Source organism: Rhincodon typus, chromosome 14, assembly GCF_021869965.1.
Source record: "Rhincodon typus isolate 14 chromosome 14, sRhiTyp1.1, whole genome shotgun sequence".
Classification (NCBI taxonomy): domain Eukaryota; kingdom Metazoa; phylum Chordata; class Chondrichthyes; order Orectolobiformes; family Rhincodontidae; genus Rhincodon; species Rhincodon typus.
In genome coordinates this window covers 18,415,135-18,437,341 of record NC_063345.1, presented here as the reverse complement: position 1 = coordinate 18,437,341, position 22,207 = coordinate 18,415,135, and the positions used below count along the sequence as shown (strand labels likewise).

Genomic DNA, 22,207 nt, shown 5'->3' with positions numbered 1-22,207 from the left:
GGGGTGTGTGGGTGTGTGTGTGTGGGGTGGGGGGTGTGGTGTGTGTGTGTGCGCGGTGTGTGTCAGAGAAAAAGAAAGATCTGCTTGAGAGTTACGTGGCTCCAGCCAAGTAAAGCTTCTCAAGGTGTTAAATGACTGGGGCTGCTCTGATTGGTGCTGATCAATTCCCTGCCATCTCTTTGGGTATGGTACAGGAAACCCAGCTACAAAAAGATCTTGCCTCAATGTCCAAAGGGCCTTTTCCTGTTTTGTCAACCTCTAAGTCTGCTGGGTGTGAAGATGGCTGTTTTTATATTTCCTGGTTCCCTCCAAAGAACATTGACTTCAATGTACAAATCTATTTTTAATCAACTAGAAAATGCAAATCGCAGTTAAGATGGCTAAGGTCATGATGATTGGCAAGTGCTCATTGTTTCTTCAGGAATCATGGGGCACAGACATAGTTGAGGCAAGCAGTATAGTTGCGTTTAAGAGGAAGCTGGCCAAGTACATGAGGGACAAAGGATTGAAGATTATGTTGATGTAGAAAAGTGGGGCGTGTCTTGTGTGGAGCATAAACACAGGTATAGATTATAGAACCATCTGTCCTGTCTTATTTTTCACTATAATTCTGTATATTACAATGCCAGATCCTGCCACTTATTTAATCTGCCGCAGATTGTGTTCATTTTTGTTTAATTAAGAATGATTGTAGTATCTGTAATTGAACGTGATCTTGAACTAACACAGAAGAGGCATGCTTTGCCATGTAAGTTTTGTTAATGATCACCCACGATAATTTCATGTATTAACAGTAATTTCTGAAATTATTATCAATTACTATCATTGTGACTAGTTATATGTCTGATTCTTTGTCATTACCACAGATCTGACCGCAATATCTGTAATGCCATTGTAGAACTGTATCAAAAAGCATTATCCTTGAGCTGGAACATTCAAATAATGGAAGATTGACTTAGTTTGGAGCTTAAACTGTTTCTTCAAAAGAAAGATTGGTCTTAGACCAGTCTGCCTGCTCTAGGAGTTCAGATGACCTTAAAAGATCCCATGATAATGAACACAATCCCCTGACCAACATTTGTACTTCAATCAATGTGAACATTCATTCATTCGATTTTCTGTTTGTGGGACCATACTGTGTGCAAAATGTCTGTTTGTCCACAACAGAATAGTTATTACAATTCAAAGTGGTACTACACCTCAAAATGGTGTGTAAAACATTTTGAGGAGGTTCGGAGAGATATAATGATGTTGTACATATATTCAAGTTTATATAAATCATTTTCTAACAAAGCAATCAGCATAAATTACCAAGTTACTGGCATTTTGTTAAAACGTGTAATTTTTCAATGAACTAAGTTATACTTTTCACTGTTTCTAGAAGATACAGCCATTAGAAATTCAAACAACACAACATGAACGTTATGCTTTTATGTTGTGTTTATGTTCTATGTATTCAAAATTAAGTTGTCCGATAAAATAATCATAAACAGGACCAATGTATCAGATTTGTGACAACTTGTTCACACTTAGGTAGTGATGCTGGAAGTTGTAATGAATTCTATTTTTTACTCAACAGGAGGAACTGGTCCCTCATCTGATGCTGGCTGGGGATGTATGCTGCGCTGTGGACAGATGATCCTGGCACAAGCATTAATATGCAGACACCTAGGGATAGGTGAGTCTTCATGGAAACCCTCATCACAAAACAGCTTTGGGGTTGGATGTAGTTTTTGGAGGCATTGCGAATTAAGGTAATTGTCTCAGTACTGTAAGGAATTTTAAATTTGGAGCAGCATAGTGGCTTGGTGGTTAGCACTGCTGCCTCACAGCGCCAGAGACCCCAGTTCGATTCCACCCGCAGGTGACTGTCTGTGTGAAGTTTGCTCATTCTCCCCGTGTCTGTGTGACTTTCTGCCCTTTCTGCCCATTCTCCCTGTGTCTGTGTGACTTTCTGCCAGGTGATTCGTTTTCCTTCCGCAGTCCAAAAATATGCAGATCAGGTAGATTGGTCATGCTAAATCACCCATAGTCTTCAGGGATGTGTAGGTTAGGTGTTTTTGCCATGGGAAATGTAGGGTTACAGGGATGAGGTGGGAGTGGAGTTGGTTTGTCTGGGTGGAATGCTCTTCAGTGGGTTGGTGTGGACTTGTTGGGCCGAATGGCCTGTTTTCACACTGTAGGGGTTCTATGATTTTATGAAATTAAGTTCAGCAGCTCCCTCTTCTTCATCACGCTCCAGAGGGAGAGAATGATCTTACACAGATTCTTTAAATAGCCTAGAGTAGGTTATCCTGTCTCACAGGAAGGTCTGATTAATTAGAGCGAAGATACATTAATAGACAGTTCACTCTCAGGGAACGGTAGCTGTCCACAACTTTACTGTGAGTAATTCATTAACTTGCTTCGTGGGTTGAAGCAGGTTATCTATTGGCTCCCCCTGTAAAGATACTTTGCATCACTTGCCCATTTAAAAATTATTTAAGGAGTGTGGAGAAAGGTGAAGGTAAGCTGCTGCTTTGAACCATTGTAGAGCAAGCTGTGTAGGTGCGTAGTGCTGTTGAGGGGTGGGTGGGGAATTCCAGATTTTGACTAAGCCACAGTGAACAAGTGATAGTCTGGTTCTAAGTCAGGACAGTTGTAACGTGAATGATAACTTGCAGGTGATGGTGTTTTGAAGCTGCTGGTGGTGTTGCCCTTTATCACCACATTGCATACTCTTGTTTTTCGCCCTACTTGCCAGGCATTTTCTCCCCTCTTGAACACCTTACCTACTTTTCTTTTTAAAAAAATCTTTGTTCTTTACCATGCCTCCATTCCTGCTATCAACCTTACCTAAAATTTATTATCAAGATATTTTCCATGTTCTCGCCTACAGCCTTTGCACTACGTGAATGCTAATCTTCCATGATTTTAGTCTTCATCTCAATTCACCTTCCCTTCTCTACCCTCATTACACTTTGTTTCTGTATTGTCTTAATCTCCCACTGCATATAACTTGCCGATGTTCGCAACTACCCCTTTGACAATACAATGCAATCTCCAATTACTTCCTTATGTCCCTCATTGGCTGTTTTCCCTCAGTCCCTTCCAAACACCGGGGAAAACCCCAAATCTTCCCTTTCTTCCAACAAGTCACTTATAATTACACTTTCAGGTTTTTGACTATTTAAACCTTTGGGCCTCCATTCACCATGATATTTCAACATCTTTCAATTTGCTCGATTACTTCCTTGTATTCATCTTCAAATGCCTTTTGTTCTCTTTGATTTTTCTGATGTGATCCCAGCTTTATTCCTTTGAATTCATGGGTTTAGTTTTTAGTATATTTGATGCACAACTAACTCACTTGTCCATTTCCTCACCCAGTGTTATTAGCGATCAGAATTGTCCCGGAAAATAAAGATAACTCTAGAGTTAAGATAATTCTAGGTTCTTTTCTCCATTTTCCCCTATCCACCAACATCTACAATAAGTGCAGGGAGCTCATATCTCAATCTCATTGTGGACAAGTACAACCTGTTCAACTGCCTGTGCTACATTGCCAGTGCCTTAGTTTCAAATCTGAGGCTTTCTCCATTTTTTTTCTGCCATCTTCCCTCACACTCTCTCCCAGTTCACCTTTTCAACAAAGTCCAGCCTTCGCTCCTGTTGCAAATAGATGCTGACCAGCCGACTTCTCTTCTTGGCCCCTACGTTAGTTAAGAACATAAATAATCCACTCTCCTCAGATCTCCAAATTCTTACTTTCTAAACAGTCATTATTATTCCCCCTCAAATCTTCTATCTTTGCAAACCCATTCATTCCCCTCAAAAGTCCTTTCAACAGCTCCAGGCAACAGCATCATTTTCCAGTGCCTTTCCTCTGTTATCTATTTCAATAAGGCTGCACTCACTTAACTTCACTTTTATTCATCTAGTCACAATCGGAGAACTTTTGACAATAGATTCTCTTCTGTCCCTGCACTGCAAACATGGGATTCCCCAACAGATCCTTCCTTGGCTCCCTTTCTGTTATCTGCATGATGCTGCGATCAAGTTCCACATGCACACTGATGACTCTCAGCCCCGCCTCCATTAGCTCTCTTGTCCACTGTTCTTTTTTTTAATCAGACTGCTTGTCCAAAATCTGGCCATTGATGAGCCACAGTTTCCCCCAGTTAATGATTATAAAGGCTGATGCTGTTGTCTTTGGACTTTCCAGTAACTCTCATCAAAAAATTTGAATATTTTGTTTCAAGCCGTAAGTAATGCGACAGTAGGAAACGTTGGTCTGAGCTATTGTGATGCAGAATACAGTTTCAGCTACTCAGCCAGGTTAATGACTGATGGCACTTCCATTGGCATTAGGCAGTTGCTTCACACTGAGTGGCTCATTAACCCCTTTTAGTCAAAATCTTATCTTATCAACTGTCCGTATTAACATGAATTCCGCAACTCTTCGATAGTTCCTTCTATTTAAGATCAACCCAATGGAATTTCGTAAAATAAATTTTCTTGTAATACACCACTCTAGCAAATAGTTTTTTGCAATAAATCTCTTGTTTTGAATTATTATTTTGTTTGGCTATGTATGTTTGTTTAGTTGGCTAACTGAATGGTATTATTGCAGATTGGCGATGGGAGAAAGGCAAATGGCAGCCTGAGCAGTATCACCGGATTCTGCAGTGTTTTCTTGACAGAAAAGACAGCTGTTACTCAATTCATCAAATGGGTAAGACTGTCAGTAAAAATATGTTGGACAATTACTCCACCCCCAAAATAAATATGAAAACACCAGTCGTGCTTTTCATGCAGTGTGTTTATAGCCAAGGGTAATTACAATGTGCATCTCAGCTACAGAGGATTGTTGATGCAGAATCCATTTATTTTTAAAACACTTTGAAGTGGTTGATTTGAAAAAGAAAGGATATAAATGATAAGGGAGCTTAACAGACTTGATAAGGGAGCTTAAGGTAAAGGAACCCTTAGGATGCAGTGATCATAAGATGATGGAATTTACTCTGCAATTTGAGAGGGAGAAGATAGAATCAGAGGTAACGGTATTACAGCTGAATAAAGGTGACTACAGAGGTATGAGGGAGGAGCTGGGCAGAATTGACTGGAAGAGGAGCCTAGCAGGAAAGACAGTAGAACAGCAATGGCAGGAGTTTCTGGGAGTAATTCAAGAGACACAGCAAAAATTCATCCCCAGGGAAAAGAAGCATAATTCCGGGAGGATGGGGGAGCCATGGCTGACTAGGGAAGTCAGGGATAGCATAAAAGCAAAAGAGAAACCATATGATGTGGCATAGGGCAGTGGGAAACCAGAGGACTGGGAAGCTTACAAAGGCCGACGGAGGGCAACAAAAAAAAAGAAATAAGGAGGGAGAAGATTAAATATGAGGGTAAGCTAGCCAGTAATATAAATGAAGACTGTAAGAGTTTCTCTAGATATATAAAGGGCAAAACAGAGGAAAAAGTGGACATTGGACCACTGGAAAATGATGCTGGAGAGATAGTAGTGGGGAACAAGGAAATGGCTGAGGAATGAATAATTACTTCGCGTCAGTCTTCACGGTGGAAGACACGAGTAATCTCCCAAAAATTCAAGAGAGTTAGGGGACAGAGCTGAGTATGGTGGCCATCACCAAGGAGAAGGTGCTAGTAAAACTGATGGGCCTGAAGGTGGATAAATCACCTGGACCAGATGGACTGCACCCCAGAATTCTAAAGGAGATAGCTGAAGAGATAGTGGAAGCGTTAGTGGTGATCTTTCAGGAATCGCTAGAGTCAAGGAGGGTCCCAGAGGGCTGGAAAATCACTAACATGACACCCCTGTTTAAAAAGGGGGTAAGGCAAAAGATGGAAAATTACAGGCCGATTAGCCTAACCTCGGCTGTGGGTAAGATTTTGGAGTCCATTGTAAAGGATGAGATTTCTGAATATTTGGAAGTGTATGGTAAAGTAGGGCAAAGTCAGCATGGTTTCATCAAGGGGAGGTCATGCCTGATAAATCTGCTAGAATTCTTTCAGGAAGTAACGAGCAGGGTAGACCAAGGAGAGCAAATGGATGTTATCTACCTGGACTTCAAGAAGGCCTTTGACAAGGTGCCGCACAGGACGCTGCTGTGTAAGATAAAGGCCCATGGTGTTAGAGGCAAGGTGTTAGCATGGATAGAAGATTGGCTGTCTGGCAGAAAGCAGAGAGTGGGGATAAAAGGGTCCTTCTCAGCATGGCAGCCAGTAACAAGTGGTGTTCCGCAAGGGTCAGTGTTGGGACCACAACTTTTCACTTTCTATATTAATGATCTAGATGAAGGAACTGTGAGCATTCTGGCTAAGTTTGCAATTGATACAAAGATAGGTATCATTGAGGAGGTGGGGAGGCTGCAGAAGGATTTGAACAGGTTAGGAGAGCGGGCAAAGAAGTGGCAGATGGAGTAGAATGTGGGAAAGTGTGAGGTCATGCACTTTGGTAAGAAGAATAAAAGCATGGACTATTTTCTAAATGCGGAGAAAATTCAGAAGTCTGAAATGCAAAGAGGCTTGGGAGTTCTAGTCCAGGATTCTCTCAAGGTAAACTTGCAGGTTGAGCCAGTAGTCAGGAAGGCAAATGCAATGTTGGCATTTATTTTGAGAGGACTTGAATATAAAAGCAGGAGTGTGCTACTGAGGCTTTATAAGGCTCTGGTCAGGCCACATTTGGAGTATTGTGTGTAGTTTTGGGCTCCAGATCTCAGGAAGGATGTACTGGCCCTGGAGTGGGTTCAGAGGAGGTTCACGAGAATGGTCCCAGGAATGGAAAGTTTAACGTAAGAGGAACGGTTGAGGACTCTGGGACTGTACTCATTGGAGTTTAGGAGGAGGAGGGGGAATCTAATTGAAACTTACAGAATACTGAATGGCCTGGACAGAGTGGATGTTGGGAAAATGCTTCCTTTGGTAGGAGAGTCTAGGACCCGAGGGCACAGCCTTAGAGTAAAGGGAAGACTTTTTAGAACGGAGGTAAGGAGAAGAGTTAGTAGAAACTTCAGGTGCTGGAGAATCTGAGATAACAAGGTGTAGAGATAGAAACAGGCGGTGCGGGGTTGGGGAACAATGAGGTTGGAGGCTGTGGGTGGGAGGTCACCTGAAGTGATGAGGTTGTGGATGGTTTGGGAGATGATGTTTTGGTGGTCAGGGGTGGGGTCATGATCAAGAGGACGGTAGGCGGAGGTGATGGAGAGCTGGCGTCTGGCCTCAGCGATGTAGAGGTCAATGCGCCATACTACAACTGCGCCTCCCTTGTCCGCGGCTTTTGTGGTGAGGTTGGGATTGGAGCGGAGGGAGCGGAGAGCTGCACGTTCTGTGGGCTAGAGGTTGGAGTGGGTGAGAGGGGTGGAGAGGTTGAGGTGATTGATGTTTCGATGACAGTTGGAGATGAAGAGGTCGAGGGAGGGTAGGAGGCCTTGGGGTGGTGTCCAGGAGGAGGGGGGTGTGTTGGAGGCGGGAGAAGGGGTCAGTAGAGGGAGGGTTAGGCTCACAATTGAAGAAGTAAGCGCGGAGGCAGAGGCAGCGGAAAAACTGGAGATGAGGAGAAACTTCTTCAGCCAGAGAGTGGTGAATCTATGGAATTCACTGCCACAGAAGGCTGTGGAGGCCAGGTCATTGAGTACATTTAAGACTGAGATAGATAGGTTCTTGATTATCAAGGGGACCAACGGTTATGGGAAGAAAGCGGGAGAATGGAGTTGAGGAACTTATCAGCCATGATTGAGTGGCCGAGCAGACTCGATGGGCCGAAAGGCCTAATTTCTGCTCCCAAGTCTTATGGTCGTATGGTAAGTAATGAACAGAAGAATAGGGTTAGATTAGGTGGAGCAAACCACCATCATACTAGCATCAAGTCATGAATTTCTAGACGAGTCCAGATTTTCCACCCATAATGATCATCTAATCTGAGTGGGAAACATCAAACAAATTGCGCACAGAGTAAGAAGCAGCTCTAGACTGCATATCATTCCTACTGTTAAGTGCTTGACTCGAGCAGATGCCTTTGACCTGACCGGCATTCTACTCTGAGGATTGATATACAGTAACAATGTGAACAGGGTGGGATGGAGGAGGAAAATGTGAGAGAAGTAAAAGGATTAGACTCGTTATTCCTCTGAACAGGATTTGAATTTAAAGCACTTGAATGTATTACAAATTAATATTGTTCTGTGAATATTTTTAGGAGGCTTTGTGTCAATATTTATTGTTCTGTTCAGAGTTAAATGTATTTCAGGATTGCTGGAATTTGGTGCCCAAACAATTCATTAGAAAATCAGTCACCTTTCTATTGCACTGATCATGATGGGGTGCATTAGCACCCTAAAATGCTGTGTATGTAACTTAACCCTACAACCAGCTCACTGTGGAAATTTGAGTTTGAGTGTCATTCAAAGCATTTGCATGAACTCTGAATTTTGAATGCTAGTCAGGTCAGCTCAGTGACAGTTGGAAGGTATTTATAATTTTTAGAATGTATATTTGTTATTTCTGGTATTTTCAAATGGTTAACACAAAATCAGATCTTCGGTAGTATGCAATGTAGTACCTTTTTTGATTCCACCCAAATGCAAAGACTGATGAATGCATGGAATTCACTGAATGGATTTATGCCAGGATAAGATTGTGATGTATACTAACAGGTGCTTTGACTGAATTCCCACACCTTTTTTCTGTTATTTTTCTTTACAGCTCAGATGGGAGTCGGAGAGGGTAAATCTGTAGGGGAGTGGTACGGACCCAACACAGTGGCCCAAGTACTAAAGTAAGTGAAAATTCAGAAAATGGAAGGGAATCTACCTTAAAAGATCAGGTAAATTCAATATAATGTGGGAGAATTGGAAATTGTCCAACTGTAAAAGAGAAGAATAATGGGAGTGACCACTGAATTAAATTTGTGTAAGCCAGTGCTACTTGTACAAATTTGATTCAAGGATTCTACAATAAAAAGCATGTTTTTTTTAAGTTGGTATGTCACTGTTTGCTTTACATTTTCTACCTTATCCTTCCCACCCAATACAATTAAATCCCATCAAATCAGTCAATATCTCAGCCAATGTTATATCATAACGGCCAAATGACATGCCTGTCAGATGGCAGTGTTGCCCAGCTCAGCATGAGGCTTGGAAATGTGGATGAATGGCCTTCAGTTTCCTGATGAACCACTTGCAAGATGAAGCATACTGTGTCATAGGTCTCTATGACTCTATAGCATGGAAATAGGCCCTTTGGCCCAAGCTGGTCCATGCCAACCAAAATGTCTATCCGCGCTACCCCATTTCCCTGCACTTGACCCATATCCTTCTAAACCTTTCCTATCCATATATTCATCCAAATGCCTTTTAAATGTTGTCACTGTACCTGCCTCAACCACTTCCGCTGGCAGCTCATTCCATACCCCACTCCATGTAAAAAAAAAAAGTTGCCCCTCAGGTTCCCGTGTATTCTCTCAACTCTTACCTTAAACTGATGCCCTCTATTCCTTGATTCCCCAACCCTGGGAAAAAGTCCTGGTTACAGATCCCACTTCTGACATTCACCTCAAGACAAACGAATCTGACATTCACCTCAAGACAAACGAAGCTAGGGAATGCATGAGGAGCAGCAGGACCCTAGGAAGCACCAAGGATCAGAGAAATTTTGCCGTGCATGCCTCCACTGATTTCTTAAGGGATTAGGACAGGTAGATAAGATGTTTAAGAAGGTCTATGATATACTCGCCTTTATTAGGTGAGGAATAGAGTTTAAGAGCAGAGTGGTTATGCTGGAACTGTGTAAAACGTTGGCTAGGTCACAGCAAGAGCATTGTATGCATTTCTGGAATCCACATTATAGGGATGTGGTAGCACTGAAGAGGGTGCAGAATATTTATCAGGATGTTGCCTGGGCTGGAGAATTTCAGTTCTGAAGAGAGATTGGACAGAGTGGGGTTGTTTTTCTTACAGCAGAGGAGATTGAGAGGGGCATGATTGAAATGTATAAAATTATGAGGAGCACAGATAAGGTAGACAGACAAAACGTTTCCCTTTAATGGATGGATAATTGACCAGGGGGTATAGATTTAAGATAAGGGCAGAAGTTTAAAGGAGATGTGAGGAAAAACTTTTTCACCCAGAGGGTGGTGGAAATCTGGAACTCCTGCCTGTAAAGATGGTAGAGACACAAACACTCAACATTTAAGAAGTACTTAGATGTGCGCTTGCAATGCCAAGGCATACATGTGATGGCCCAAGTACTAGAAAAAATGGGATTAGAATAGTTAGGTGATAGTTTTTGACTTGTATGGACATAATGGGCTGAAGGGTCTTTTTCTACTTTTTTATGGTCATGGAGTGATAGAGATCTACAGCACAGAAAAAGGTTCTTACTGAGACAAAGTCCCAGCTTCATGTTGGAGAATAGTTTCTATCATGTTTTATGGCATAATCAACTGGTTAAAAAAGATAGACTTTGAACTGACCTAGCAACTCAGGACTGGGCATCCATGAGGCACCATAGGCCATCAGCTGCAGCAGAATTGTACTTAAACACAATCTGCAACCTCATGGTTCAGCATATCCACCACTTTGTCATTACCATCAAGCCAGAGATCAATCGTGGTTCAATGAAGAATGCAGAAGGACATCTTAGGAACTGCATCAGGCATACCTAAAAATGAGGTGTCACCCTGGTTAAGCTACAAAACAGGTCAACTTGCAAACCAAACAGCACAAGCAAGTGATAGACAGGGCTTAATGATTCCACAACCGTTGGATCAGATCTAAGCTCTGCAGACTTGCCATATCTAGTCTTCAATGGTGGTGGACAAATAACGACATGCCTACAAAGTAGGGATGGCTTGAGTATAGTTGAGGTACCTTCCAACAAGGGGAAATGGTATTAAGAACAAAGCCAACTCTCCCTGGATGACGAAAAAGGTAAGATGAAGCAGAAAAAGATTTCATATGATCATTTTCGGGATAATAGTACAAATGAAAACCAAGTTGAACATAGAAAGTTCAGAGGGCAACTGAGAAAAGAAATAAAAGCTGAGATGGGGCAACCAGCTAACATAAAGGGAATCCAACCGTCTTTGACAGGCATATGCACAGTTAAGGGTGGTTAAGGAGGACTCGGGCCAAAAAGGTTCCAAAAGGGAGTTTATGAATGGAATGGTTGAGCGGAGTCATGACTGAGGTATAAAAGAGTGTTTTTTGTATTTGTCTTTATCAAGGAAGAATGTGGCACCAAAGTCGCAGTGAACAGAGAGATAGATTTAAGTACTGGATAGCCTTAATATTGATACAAAGGCAATATTAGAAAGGCTGGCTTTGCTTTCAATGTCACCTCAACTGATTTAGATGCAGCTGAAGACATTATTGATAGAAGTTCCAGAGGCACTTCTGTTCCTTCTGAGATACAGGGGTTTCTCTAGGCGACTGAAAAATTGCAGATGTTACAGCCATCATCAAAAAGAGGGCAAGAATAAGCCCAGCAACAAGAGGCCAATCTGTTTAACTACCATGGAAAGTTTTGTAGTCTGGGACAAAATTATCGTTTCTATCATTCAGTTGGACAAATGTGGATTAATTAAGGAAAGACTATGTGGACTTGTTTGCAGGAAAATTACATTTAACTAATTATGTTTTTCAATGAAATAACAGGTACCATTAATGTTGGTAATGCAGTTTATCTGCTGTAAATGCACTTAGAGTCATAGTCATACAGCATGGAAACAGATCCTTAGGTCCAACCAATCCATGTTCATAAACTAAACTAGTTCCACCTGTGTGTGCTTGGCCCATATCCCTCCAAACTTTTCCTATTCATGAAATTATCCAGATGTCTTTTAAACATAGTAACTGTATCTGCATCCACCACTTTCTCTGGAAGTTAATTCCACATATGAACCACTCTGTGTTTTAAAAAAACAAATGCCCCTCATCCTTTTTAAACCTTTCTCCTTGTACATTAAAAATATGCCCCCTAGTTTTGAGTTCACCCACTCTCGGGAAAAGATCTTTGTCAATCATCTTTTCTATGCCCCTTATGATTTTATAAACCTCAATAAGGTCACCTCTCAACTTCCTACACTCAAGTGGCAAAGTCCCAGCCTTTCCAGTCAATTTTTATAACTCAAACCCTCCAGAAACTGCCACCCAGCAGGCTTGTGAGCAATGAAGAAGCTCATAGATTAAAAGGGACGATAGCTGAGTGATCGGAAACAGTGTAGTGATGAGAGTATGTGATGGATGCAGATTCAGTCGTAGCTTCCAGAAGGAAGTCGAGAGTTGGATAACTATTTGAAGCAAAAACATTTTCAAGGCTGTGGGAGAAGCAGGGGCATGAGACTAAGTGAGTTGCTCTTGCAGAGCACCAGCACAGACACAAAGGAGCTATAGTCTTCCCTCAGCAAATTTTGCAGTCACCCCCAAATACATGACAGTTAATCTGATACCCGCCAATATGTTGCAAATCATTCTACTTCCTTCTACTTTGATGAGTAAACAATAGATAGCTTCACATCGCTTAGATGGAGGTACAAACTCCTGTACACACCCTCTGCAGTATTCTTAATGGTGTAATACAAAATCCTAGCATGCCTCTCAGGTTACAATGTAAAAGAAGTTCTGACTGTTGCATTTTATGAGGAATTTTTTTAAAAATGTCTTGTGTAAACTTTTCAGCTACCAGCTCAGATCTAAGATTTATTCTGCTTTGTGCAATTACCTCTACATCCATTTCCCCTCCCCCATCTGTTCTTAACATCAAATAGAAATGTAAACATAGAAAATAGGGGCATGAATAGGCCATTCAGTCCTTCAAGCCTGCTCCACCATTCATTATGACCATGGCCATTCATCCAACTCAGTACCCTTTTCCTGCTTCTCCCCATACCTTTTGAACCTTTTAATGCTAATAACTATATCCTTTTTGAAAACATTTTTAATGGTTTGGCCTTAACTGCTTTCTGTGGCAGAGAAGTTCACAGGCTCACCACTCTAGATGAAGAAAGTTCTCTTCATCTCAGCCCTAAAAGGCCTAACCTGCATCCTCAGACTGTGTCCGTTGGCTCTGGACTCCCTGGTGATCAGAAATATCTTTCCTGAGTTTATCCTGTCTAGTCCTGTTATAATTTTGTAGGTTTCTTTGACAACTCCTCTCATTCTTCTAAACTCCAGCAATTATAGTTTTAACCAATCCAGTCTTTCTACATATGTCAATCCTGACATCCCAGGACTCAGTCTAGTAAGGCTTTGTTGCAGTCCCTGTATAGCCAGAACATCCTTCCTCGGATAAGGAGACCAAAACTGCAGACAGTACTTCAGGTGTGGTCTCACCAAGGCCCTACACAATTGCAGCAAGACATCCTTGCTCCTGTACTCAAATCCTCTCGCTATGAGGGCCAATTTATCATTTGCCTTCTTCAATGCTTACTGCACCTGCATGATTACTTTCAGCGATGGTCACCGAGGTCTCATTTTACCTCTCCCTTTCCCAATCTAGTGCTATTTAAATGGTAGTCTGTCTTCTTGTTTTTGCTACCAAAGTGGATAACCTCACATTTATCCACATTATACTTCTTCAGCCATGCATTTGCCTACTCAATTTGTCCAAATCATATCAAAGCATCTTTGCATCCTCCTAACAGTTCACACTCACACCCAGCTTTGTGTCATCTACAAACTTGGAGGTGTTACATTTAGTTCCCTCATCTAAAACTTTAAAGTATATTGTGAATAGGTGGGGTCCTGGCACTGATCCCCACTGTTCACAGCCTGCTACTCAGAAAATAGACCTGTTTATTCGTACTGTTGTTTCCTGTCTGTCAACCAGTTCTCCAACCATGTCAGTGCATTTTATTCAATCCCATGTACTTTAATTTTACATGCTAATCTGTTATATGGGACCTTATTAAAAGCCTTCTGAAAGTCCGAGGAAACTACATTCTCTGGGCCCCTTTTATAAAATTTACTAGTTACATCCTCTCAAAATTCCAGTTGATCTGTCAAGCCTGATCTCTCTTTTGTAAATCCATGCTGACTTTGTCCGCTCGTGTTATTGTTTTCCAAGTGCTCTACTGTTAAAACTTTTATAATAGGCTTAGCATTTTCTCCACTATCAATGTTAGACTAACTGGTCTATAATTCCTGTTTTCTCTGTACCTCCATGTTTTAAATAGTGGGGTTACTTTAGCTATTTCAATTCCATGGGCACTGTTACCGAATCTATAGAATCTTGAAAGATGGCCACAATGCACCCACAACTTCTAGGGCCACTTTCTTAAGTGCTCTGGGATGTAGATTATCAGGCCCTAGGGAATCATTGATCTTTAATCTCCCCAGTTTCCCCAACACTGTTTCCTTACTAACACTGATTTCCTTCAAATCCTCTTTTTCACTAGACCATGTGTTTCCCAACGTATTTGGGAGTTTGTGTCCTCCTTTGTGAAGACAGAATCAAAATATGTTTTTAAATTGTTTGCCATCTTTTTGTTCGTCACTATAACTTCCCAGTTTTATACATTTTGTACACGCCCTCTGCAGTATTATTAATGGTGTAATACAATATCCTAACATGAGTACCAGGCTATAATGTAAAGGAGATTCTGACTGTTGAAGAATGAAGAATTTTTTAAAATGTCTTATGTAAATTTTTCAGCTACCAGCTCAGATCTAAGATTTATTCTGCTTTGCGCAATTACCTCTACAGCCATTCTCCTGTTCTTCAAATCGAAATGTAAACATGTACAAAAAGAATGTTTCTTTTTCCACAGAAAGCTTGCTTTATTTGATGATTGGAATGCGCTGGCAGTTTATATTTCCATGGACAATACTGTAGTTATTGAGGATATCAGTGAGTGTTAATATTTTTCTTTGTTAACAATGCTTCCTCCATTAATTAATACAGCGTGATGGGAATTTGAAAAATTATTTTGAGCTGGCCAACAATGGTTTGAATTCAGTTGCCGAATGTGGAGATCAGCACCACTCTCTGCCATACACCTACAGGTTATTGGAAAATTGTTTAGAATTGTGAAAAAATACTTTTGAGTGAGAATTAATTTTCCTACTGTTTCATGATTTTTTAGTGTATGTAGAACCAATAAGTAGGGACATTTCCTTAAAAATAAACAGCTACTGATATTGGTTGACACATCAATGGCCAACAGTATATCCTGGGGATTTCCAAAGCTCTCTGTTTCTGCTGAGCATATGCTAAATGCCCACAGAGCATCATAGGAATTGGATTCCCTTCCCTCATGAAAATGTTGTTGTGGAAGACTTGTATTCTAGTGTACTAATCGTTCAAAGTCTCTTATTCAACAAGATTTCTGTTTGCTTGCAACTCTAATACCCCAACAATGACCCCTTTTACCAGATTCAAAATTACGAACATGACATGTTGGGATATTTTGGTATGACAGAATTGGTCTTCAAAAGCAGAGCACCTAAATTCCTTTGTGCTATTTTTATGGCTGCATTGCAACCTGTCAAAACCCTTAAACTCACTACTTAATAACATTTTGGATATACCTTCAGAAAGGGACACATTGTCCATTCCTAAGTGCCTCTCAGAATGAGTCAATAAAGCTGTATGCCAGACAGATAAAATATTGGACAGGGGAATTTCTTTGAATTCATATTCCCATGGTGGAATTTCAGTGCCTTTGACTCTATCTTCTGCGGGCCATCTGAAGTTCTGGAATTTACACAAGCAAAGTTTCCCCATCACCCATGGTTTTGTTTAAACTAAGATATTTCCATCCACAACATCGATCATTTCACACTTTACCAGCATGCATCTTTTTAAAATTAAATATTTGTGAACAATTAATAACCAACAAGTGGAGATAATAAAGTAAGTAAACTTTGGACCCAACACTTTTAACCTTTGCTTTCTCTTTTTAGGTCAGTAATTTCCCTGATAGGCTACTAGCCTAAGTTTTACATTAAATCATGCAACACTTAATTTTGTTTAATATCACTTTCTGTCTTTATATATTACAAAATAATATGGCATTTGAGTTTTTTCCACTTTTTGTATCTGATAGCTATAAAAGAAAACTCAGTGCCAGGAGAAAAGAAATAGTGTTAAAGTGCATTTCGCTCATTATTTTGGTGCATTGTTGTGTGCTGCAATTCTGGGAACTCTTGGATGAGAATATTTCTGGCAAAATACCGCAACACGTTTACATGAATTTTTTTTTCCTCCCGAACTCTTCAGATGAACTGTTTTATTTTCATGCCTTTTTGGTGTCTTCTCACTAGCCATCTTTTCCTCCCTTCTATTACCTCTAAAAAAGTTAAATTAAGCAGAGTTATCCTTTAAATAACTTTTTATTGCCAATTTTACCAGACCATTTCCACTGTAACAACCTTCTTTTCTGGCAAACAATGTCACCATTAATGCAATTTTGCAAGCTGGCCTTGTCACACTGAAGACAATTAGTATGTTGTCATTGACACAGTGAAGAAGCATATTTAACACCATGTATTCTGTGTTGGTTGCTAATGTGTCTTTTTTCTTTTTGAAATTCTTTCAGAAAAACTTTGCAAACATTGGTCTGAAAATTGCAGATTACAAACAGATACCTCACTACACAGAGGCGATGTGTCCAAAAACCAGACTGCATCTGTGCACTGTAAGGATTGGAAACCACTTTTGCTGATCATACCTCTACGTATGGGAATAAACCACATCAATCCAGTTTACATCAATGCGTTAAAGGCAAGTTGAAAATTCACTTCTCTTTCTGGTAATCTATGTCAGGAGGTTTCTTGACCTTTATGCTTATTGATTTTACATTAGACCAGGTGGTGCTTTTAAAAGGAGGAATGACTTATGCGCCAGAAGAAGGTGAAACTGAGATGCACCATATCAGTTTAATGACATGAGCTGTATTGTGGCTGTTTGTCCTCTTTGTTTCACAACAGTGTAGCTCTAGAACATTTGTAGTCAGAAGCCTACTGTCATTCTCAGGGCTCAAATTCTATCAGTTATTACGAATGTGATTCATTCAAAAGTTTGGCTTCTGAATATTGTTGCTTTTTTAGTGATTGTCAAAGTTGAACAACTTGACATCAAAAATTTTGCTTCTGAAAAGTTTCTCAGCTCAACCCAAATCAAAATATTGTTTTAAGTGTATATACCCTAATTAAGTCACTTGCATACTTAAATGCTCGACATCACTTTTACCTGAAACATTAAATAAAAACCAAAAGAACTGCGGATGCTGTAAATCAAAAACAAAAACAAAAATTGCTGGAAAAGCTCAGCAGGTCTGGCAGTATGTGTGGAGAGAAATCAGAGTTAATGTTTTGGCCAAGTGACCCTTCCTCATAATTGAGTTCTGAGGAAGAGTCACTCAACCCAAAACATTAACTCTGATTTCTGTTCACAGTTGCTGCCAGACCTGCTGAGCATTTCCAGCAATTTCTGTTTTTGTACCTGAAACATTAATTTATTCTTTTCTGTTTGGAGTTTGGGTGACCTGTTGAATCTATCCAGCATTAACTCTTTTTACTTTGGTCTTCATAGTTTAGTGTCAACTTTTAATCATGTTGTCAGTTAAGCTGAGGACTGCCACCCTGTCCTGATAATTAAAAACATTTATTTTAACTTCTGTTAATCTTGTCTTCCTTTTCTGTTTCAGGAATGTTTTAAAATGCCTCAGTCTTTAGGAGTCTTAGGCGGAAAACCAAACAATGCATATTATTTTATAGGATTTCTTGGTGAGTACTGAATATAATTACTTGAGTGACCAGTTTCAGTAGCAGTTTAAAATTATAATATTGGCACTAAGTAATGCCGAAGGATAAAGGAAATCCTGCAATTTACTTACAGACAAATCATATTGCATGGTGAATAAATCAGAATAGAATACAGAATAGTTAGAGTAATGTACAGCATTCTGTTTTTTATAAACATTGCTTTAGAGCTCTGGCACAAGAAGGTGTAGTATTCCATTCAGAATGTAACATTTTCCTGTTCTGCCAAGTAGGGTGAGTTGCTGATATTGTCTGATAATCTTTGCTGAATGACTAACTGTCATTTTAATTCAGCTCGTCATCACACTGATCCACATCTTCTGTAACTGTTTGTCGTGCACAGTGGTTCTTTTTGCTATATTTAGTCACAGCAGCTGTGCATTAAAGGCTCTCTGCCTACCTGATCATTCCTTTTGACTTGTTTTTGCCTTTTTTCTAATTATCCCTACAATATTTGTAAAGGTTTTGAGATTATCATTTGTAATTTTTCTTCATCCAGTATTACCTTATTTTAATCTAAGCTTGGAGACAAAAAAAACTGCAGATGCTGGAATCCAAGGCAGACAGACAGGAGGCTGGAAGAACACAGCAAGCCAGGCAGCATCTGGAAGAAAGGAGAATTCAATGTTTCTTCAGGTCCTGAAGAAGGGTAAAACCTGAAACGTTGGCTTTTCCTTTCTTCCAGATGCTGCCTGGCTTGCTGTGTTCTTTCAGCCTCCTGTTTGTATACCATTTAATCTAAGCTTGTTGGGTTTTGGTATGTATTTATCTTTTATGCAAGGCATTATACCTTTTAAATATTATTAATGTAGTATTGAACAAACACGCCCCCTTTTGTTGTTATTTCCTCTTTTTGTTAATTGGTTCCTAGTCATGATCTGGATCTATTAAAATAACATTGTATTCTCGAGTACCCTATGTCTTTGTTGTTCAAATTTATCTATGATCATGTGCTGATGTGGTGCTCAGTATTGTTAATACTGAGAAAGTGCAAAAGCCTCCAATGTTAGAGATAAAAGGGTACAGTCCATGTGATAATGAATAATGACATGGTATACTGACAGTAGGTACCTTGGCTGAAGATGCCTGATTGTTCCCTGCTTTTTATGCTTGGATTTTCAAAGATTCCACAGTTATAAGAATTTACCGTAACGGTCTTTGGGAGTTCCTTTGAGGTACCAAGTGGGCTAGGAACAGCCTGTAATGTACAACTTTTGTAGAATGAATATATTTATCGCACAACGGACACTGTGTATAATGACAAAATTTTACAGTGTGTACATTAGTCACTTTTTTGATATAGTAGTTATTTGAAACAAATTATCTCTTCAAAGCTTTGTATTGCGCAGTTACTAAATTTTATTTGCATCATTCATCTGCTCTTGCACCGAATATTTTGTCTACACAGGAGATGAACTAATCTATTTGGATCCTCATACGACTCAAGCTGCAGTAGACACAGAGGATGATGGGAGTGTGGACGATTACAGTTATCACTGCCAGCGAATACCACATCGTATGAAAATTACACATCTTGATCCTTCTGTAGCTTTAGTGAGTAATACTACTCAATTTATTGTTTGCTGTCTGAACCGAGAGTGATTGATTCTGTGATCAGACTCACAAAAGTCAGTACTATTTTGTCTAAGCAATAGATTGGAGCCAAACATAAGTCCGTAGCCACCAGGATGAGAACCAGTAACAAGTTCAACTTCTCTAGCTCCCTCCTGCAGCCAGAAGAAGGCACGACAAATAACAGTATCCCAATCGGTATCCATGAGAAGTATTTAAATATTTAAATCAGGATCCGATTTTCAACTGGATAGCACTAATAGCACGTGGCATGTCCAGAATAGATTCGTCATGATGATATTATCATAGGTTGCGTCTGTGTTTGCGCTTTGTAGAAGTAATTCACTTAGTAACATTCCAGATCATACCCACTTGCTGCACAAAAGATATTTTCCTCATGTCACCATTGCATGTTTACTGTTTGTGAGATCACCACCTACCAGTTTCATCCTTTTCAAGGTGAAATATCCAAATGTTTATCAAGTGCTTAAACATTAGACATCATCTTCTAAAACCTATAGACCTTGTTCACTTATACACAACCATGTTTAATTTTTTTCTTCTTAATCTGCAGTTCCTGGTGAGCATCATCTACTGTAGTTTTTTGTTATTTTTTTCAGTCAGTTTCATATTTATTCACAATAGAAGTTTATAAAATCATGAGGAGCATAGATAGGATGAATAGCCAAGGTCATTTCCTCAGAGTAGGGGAGTCCAAAACTAGAGGGCATAGATTTAAGGTGAGAGGGGAAAGATTTAAAAGGGACCTAAGGGGCAACCTCTTCATGCAGAGGGTGGTGCATGTATGGAATGAACTGCCAGAGGAAGTGATGGAGGCTAGTACAATTACAACACTTAAAAGGCATCTGGATGGGTAGATGAATAGGCAAGGCTAGAGGGAATTTAGGATGTCTGGTCGGCATGGACGAGTTGGACTGAGGGTCTGTTCCATGCTGTATAGCTCTATGACTCTATTTGTCTTCAGTCATCAAGGCTTTAAGCTTAACTGGTAGTCTTTTGTGTAACCTTGCTCTGTTGTTTTTGTTTCAGTATCCAAGTACATGCCTAGAGTTTCCTTTGATGCTCAGTAGAAAGATTGATTCAGAAGGGAAGCCTTGAACAGTATCTGACTTTCTTGTGTAAAACATCTACAACAGATATACCTCATTGTAACAACTACTTTTGATGTCTTCTTTTAATTTGATATATCTGGGAAATTGTACTGTGTTTTTTTCCCCCTGCCTGGGGTATCTAGAAGAAGGAGACACAGTTTTAGTGTAAAGAGTTGATTATTTAGGACTAAGGTGAGAAGTAATTTCTTCTCTCAGAAGGTTGTGAATCTTTGGAACCTTTGTGAATTCACCATTCCTGAGTATATGTAACGAGTGGATCAACAGATTTTTGACCTGTCAGGAAGTCAAAGAAATGTGGGGAGCAGGCAAATAAGTGGAGTGAGGTGGAAAATCAGCCATGATCGAATTGAATGGAGGAACAGCCTACAGAGCCGAATGATCTTTTCTTGTTCCTATTTCTTATGTTCTAAGCACCACTCTTTGCTGTTTAATTTTTTTACTCGATACCCTGTTTTTAGCTTTAGCTCTTTCAGGTGTTTTCCTTTAATTTTTTTGTTGTTTTGGTTGTGTGTTTTAAAATTTACTTCGTGCCTAAATATATATTTTGTTTTAATCTTTCCTCAGCCTAGTGCAAATCTTTTTTTATTTCTTCAATATCCCATCTAAGTTATCTAGCCTTTCAACTGTTTCAGCCTAATCAAGAATTTGAAATAACGCCTTACACAAAGGAGTGGAACGCTTGTGAATTTCTTGGTATCTTATCTTGAAACCTGCACTAGGCTGCTTTCACTTTTTTATTTGTCTACCTTTTGCTTCCTGTCCTTTGTTGAATTTCTTTCGAGCATTTTGGGGAACCCATGCTACATTTTTAACATATTGTAGTTGGGTAGTACCAAGCTAACATTTTGCAATGAAAGATAAAAATTTAAATATTAAGATGGGGGGAAAACTCATTTCCACTTTTCTTTATGAAGCAAGGAATACAATTCTAGACCTATACAAAAGTGTCATAGCACCATCTGCTGACAAAATGGTGATGTGGTTATGAGTAAAAAAACCTTTCTCAATGTTAATAGGAACAGGAGTAGGCCATTATGTTAGACGGCATACAAGTAGTGATGAGTTGCAAGAATTTTTAATGAATTTTTCTTTTATTCATTCACAGGATGGGAATGTCATTGGCTAGGCCAGCATTTATTGCCCATCCCTAATTGCCGAGAGGGCAGTTAAGAGTCAATCATTGCTGTCAGTCTGGAGTTACATGTAGACCAGACCAAGTCAGCATGGCAGTTTCCTTTCCTAAAGGACATCAGTGAACCACATGAGTTTTTCCTGACAATTTGTAACCCTTATTTCCAGATTTTTATTGAATTTAAACTCTACCATCAACCATGGCAGGATTCGAACCTGGATCCCAGAGCATTACCTCGGTCCCTAGATTAAAGTCTAGCAATAATATTATTAGGCCTTCCCCTCCTCTTGATCTTTAATGGTTGTTAATAGATGGAAGATTTATAGTGCTGCGCTGAACAGGAAACCTAGAATTTCTCTCAGCCTAATTTTTAGAATTCTGGGAGAACTTTATAGGCAGCCGATGAAGCAAAGATTGTATTTCCAAAGTGGGTTTTCTCTGAACTTCTTGCAATAATATTGATTGACCAGACTGTTGAGTTGGACCTATAAATTTAGGTATCCTGTATACACTTCATGGTATGACATGAAACAGAAATTGTGTTGCATTGTTGAGTTCACAGAATCAGAGTTTGATAGTATGACTTCATCTGGTCCACTGTGGCTGAA

General features: G+C 39.8%; 1 protein-coding gene across 1 annotated transcript in view; it reads left to right on the top strand.

Moving 5' to 3' along the window:
• The first annotated feature begins 1,512 nt into the window (after window positions 1-1,512).
• The window catches only part of atg4a (autophagy related 4A, cysteine peptidase), a 34,013-nt gene continuing 13,318 nt past the window's right edge, over window positions 1,513-22,207 (top strand). The window contains exons 1-7 of the mRNA XM_048604940.1: window positions 1,513-1,678; window positions 4,613-4,714; window positions 8,704-8,776; window positions 14,768-14,847; window positions 16,538-16,722; window positions 17,648-17,726; window positions 19,171-19,316. Coding sequence (XP_048460897.1) covers window positions 1,540-1,678; window positions 4,613-4,714; window positions 8,704-8,776; window positions 14,768-14,847; window positions 16,538-16,722; window positions 17,648-17,726; window positions 19,171-19,316 — 804 coding nt within the window. The 5' untranslated portion in view covers window positions 1,513-1,539. The remainder of the gene's footprint in view (window positions 1,679-4,612; window positions 4,715-8,703; window positions 8,777-14,767; window positions 14,848-16,537; window positions 16,723-17,647; window positions 17,727-19,170; window positions 19,317-22,207) is intronic.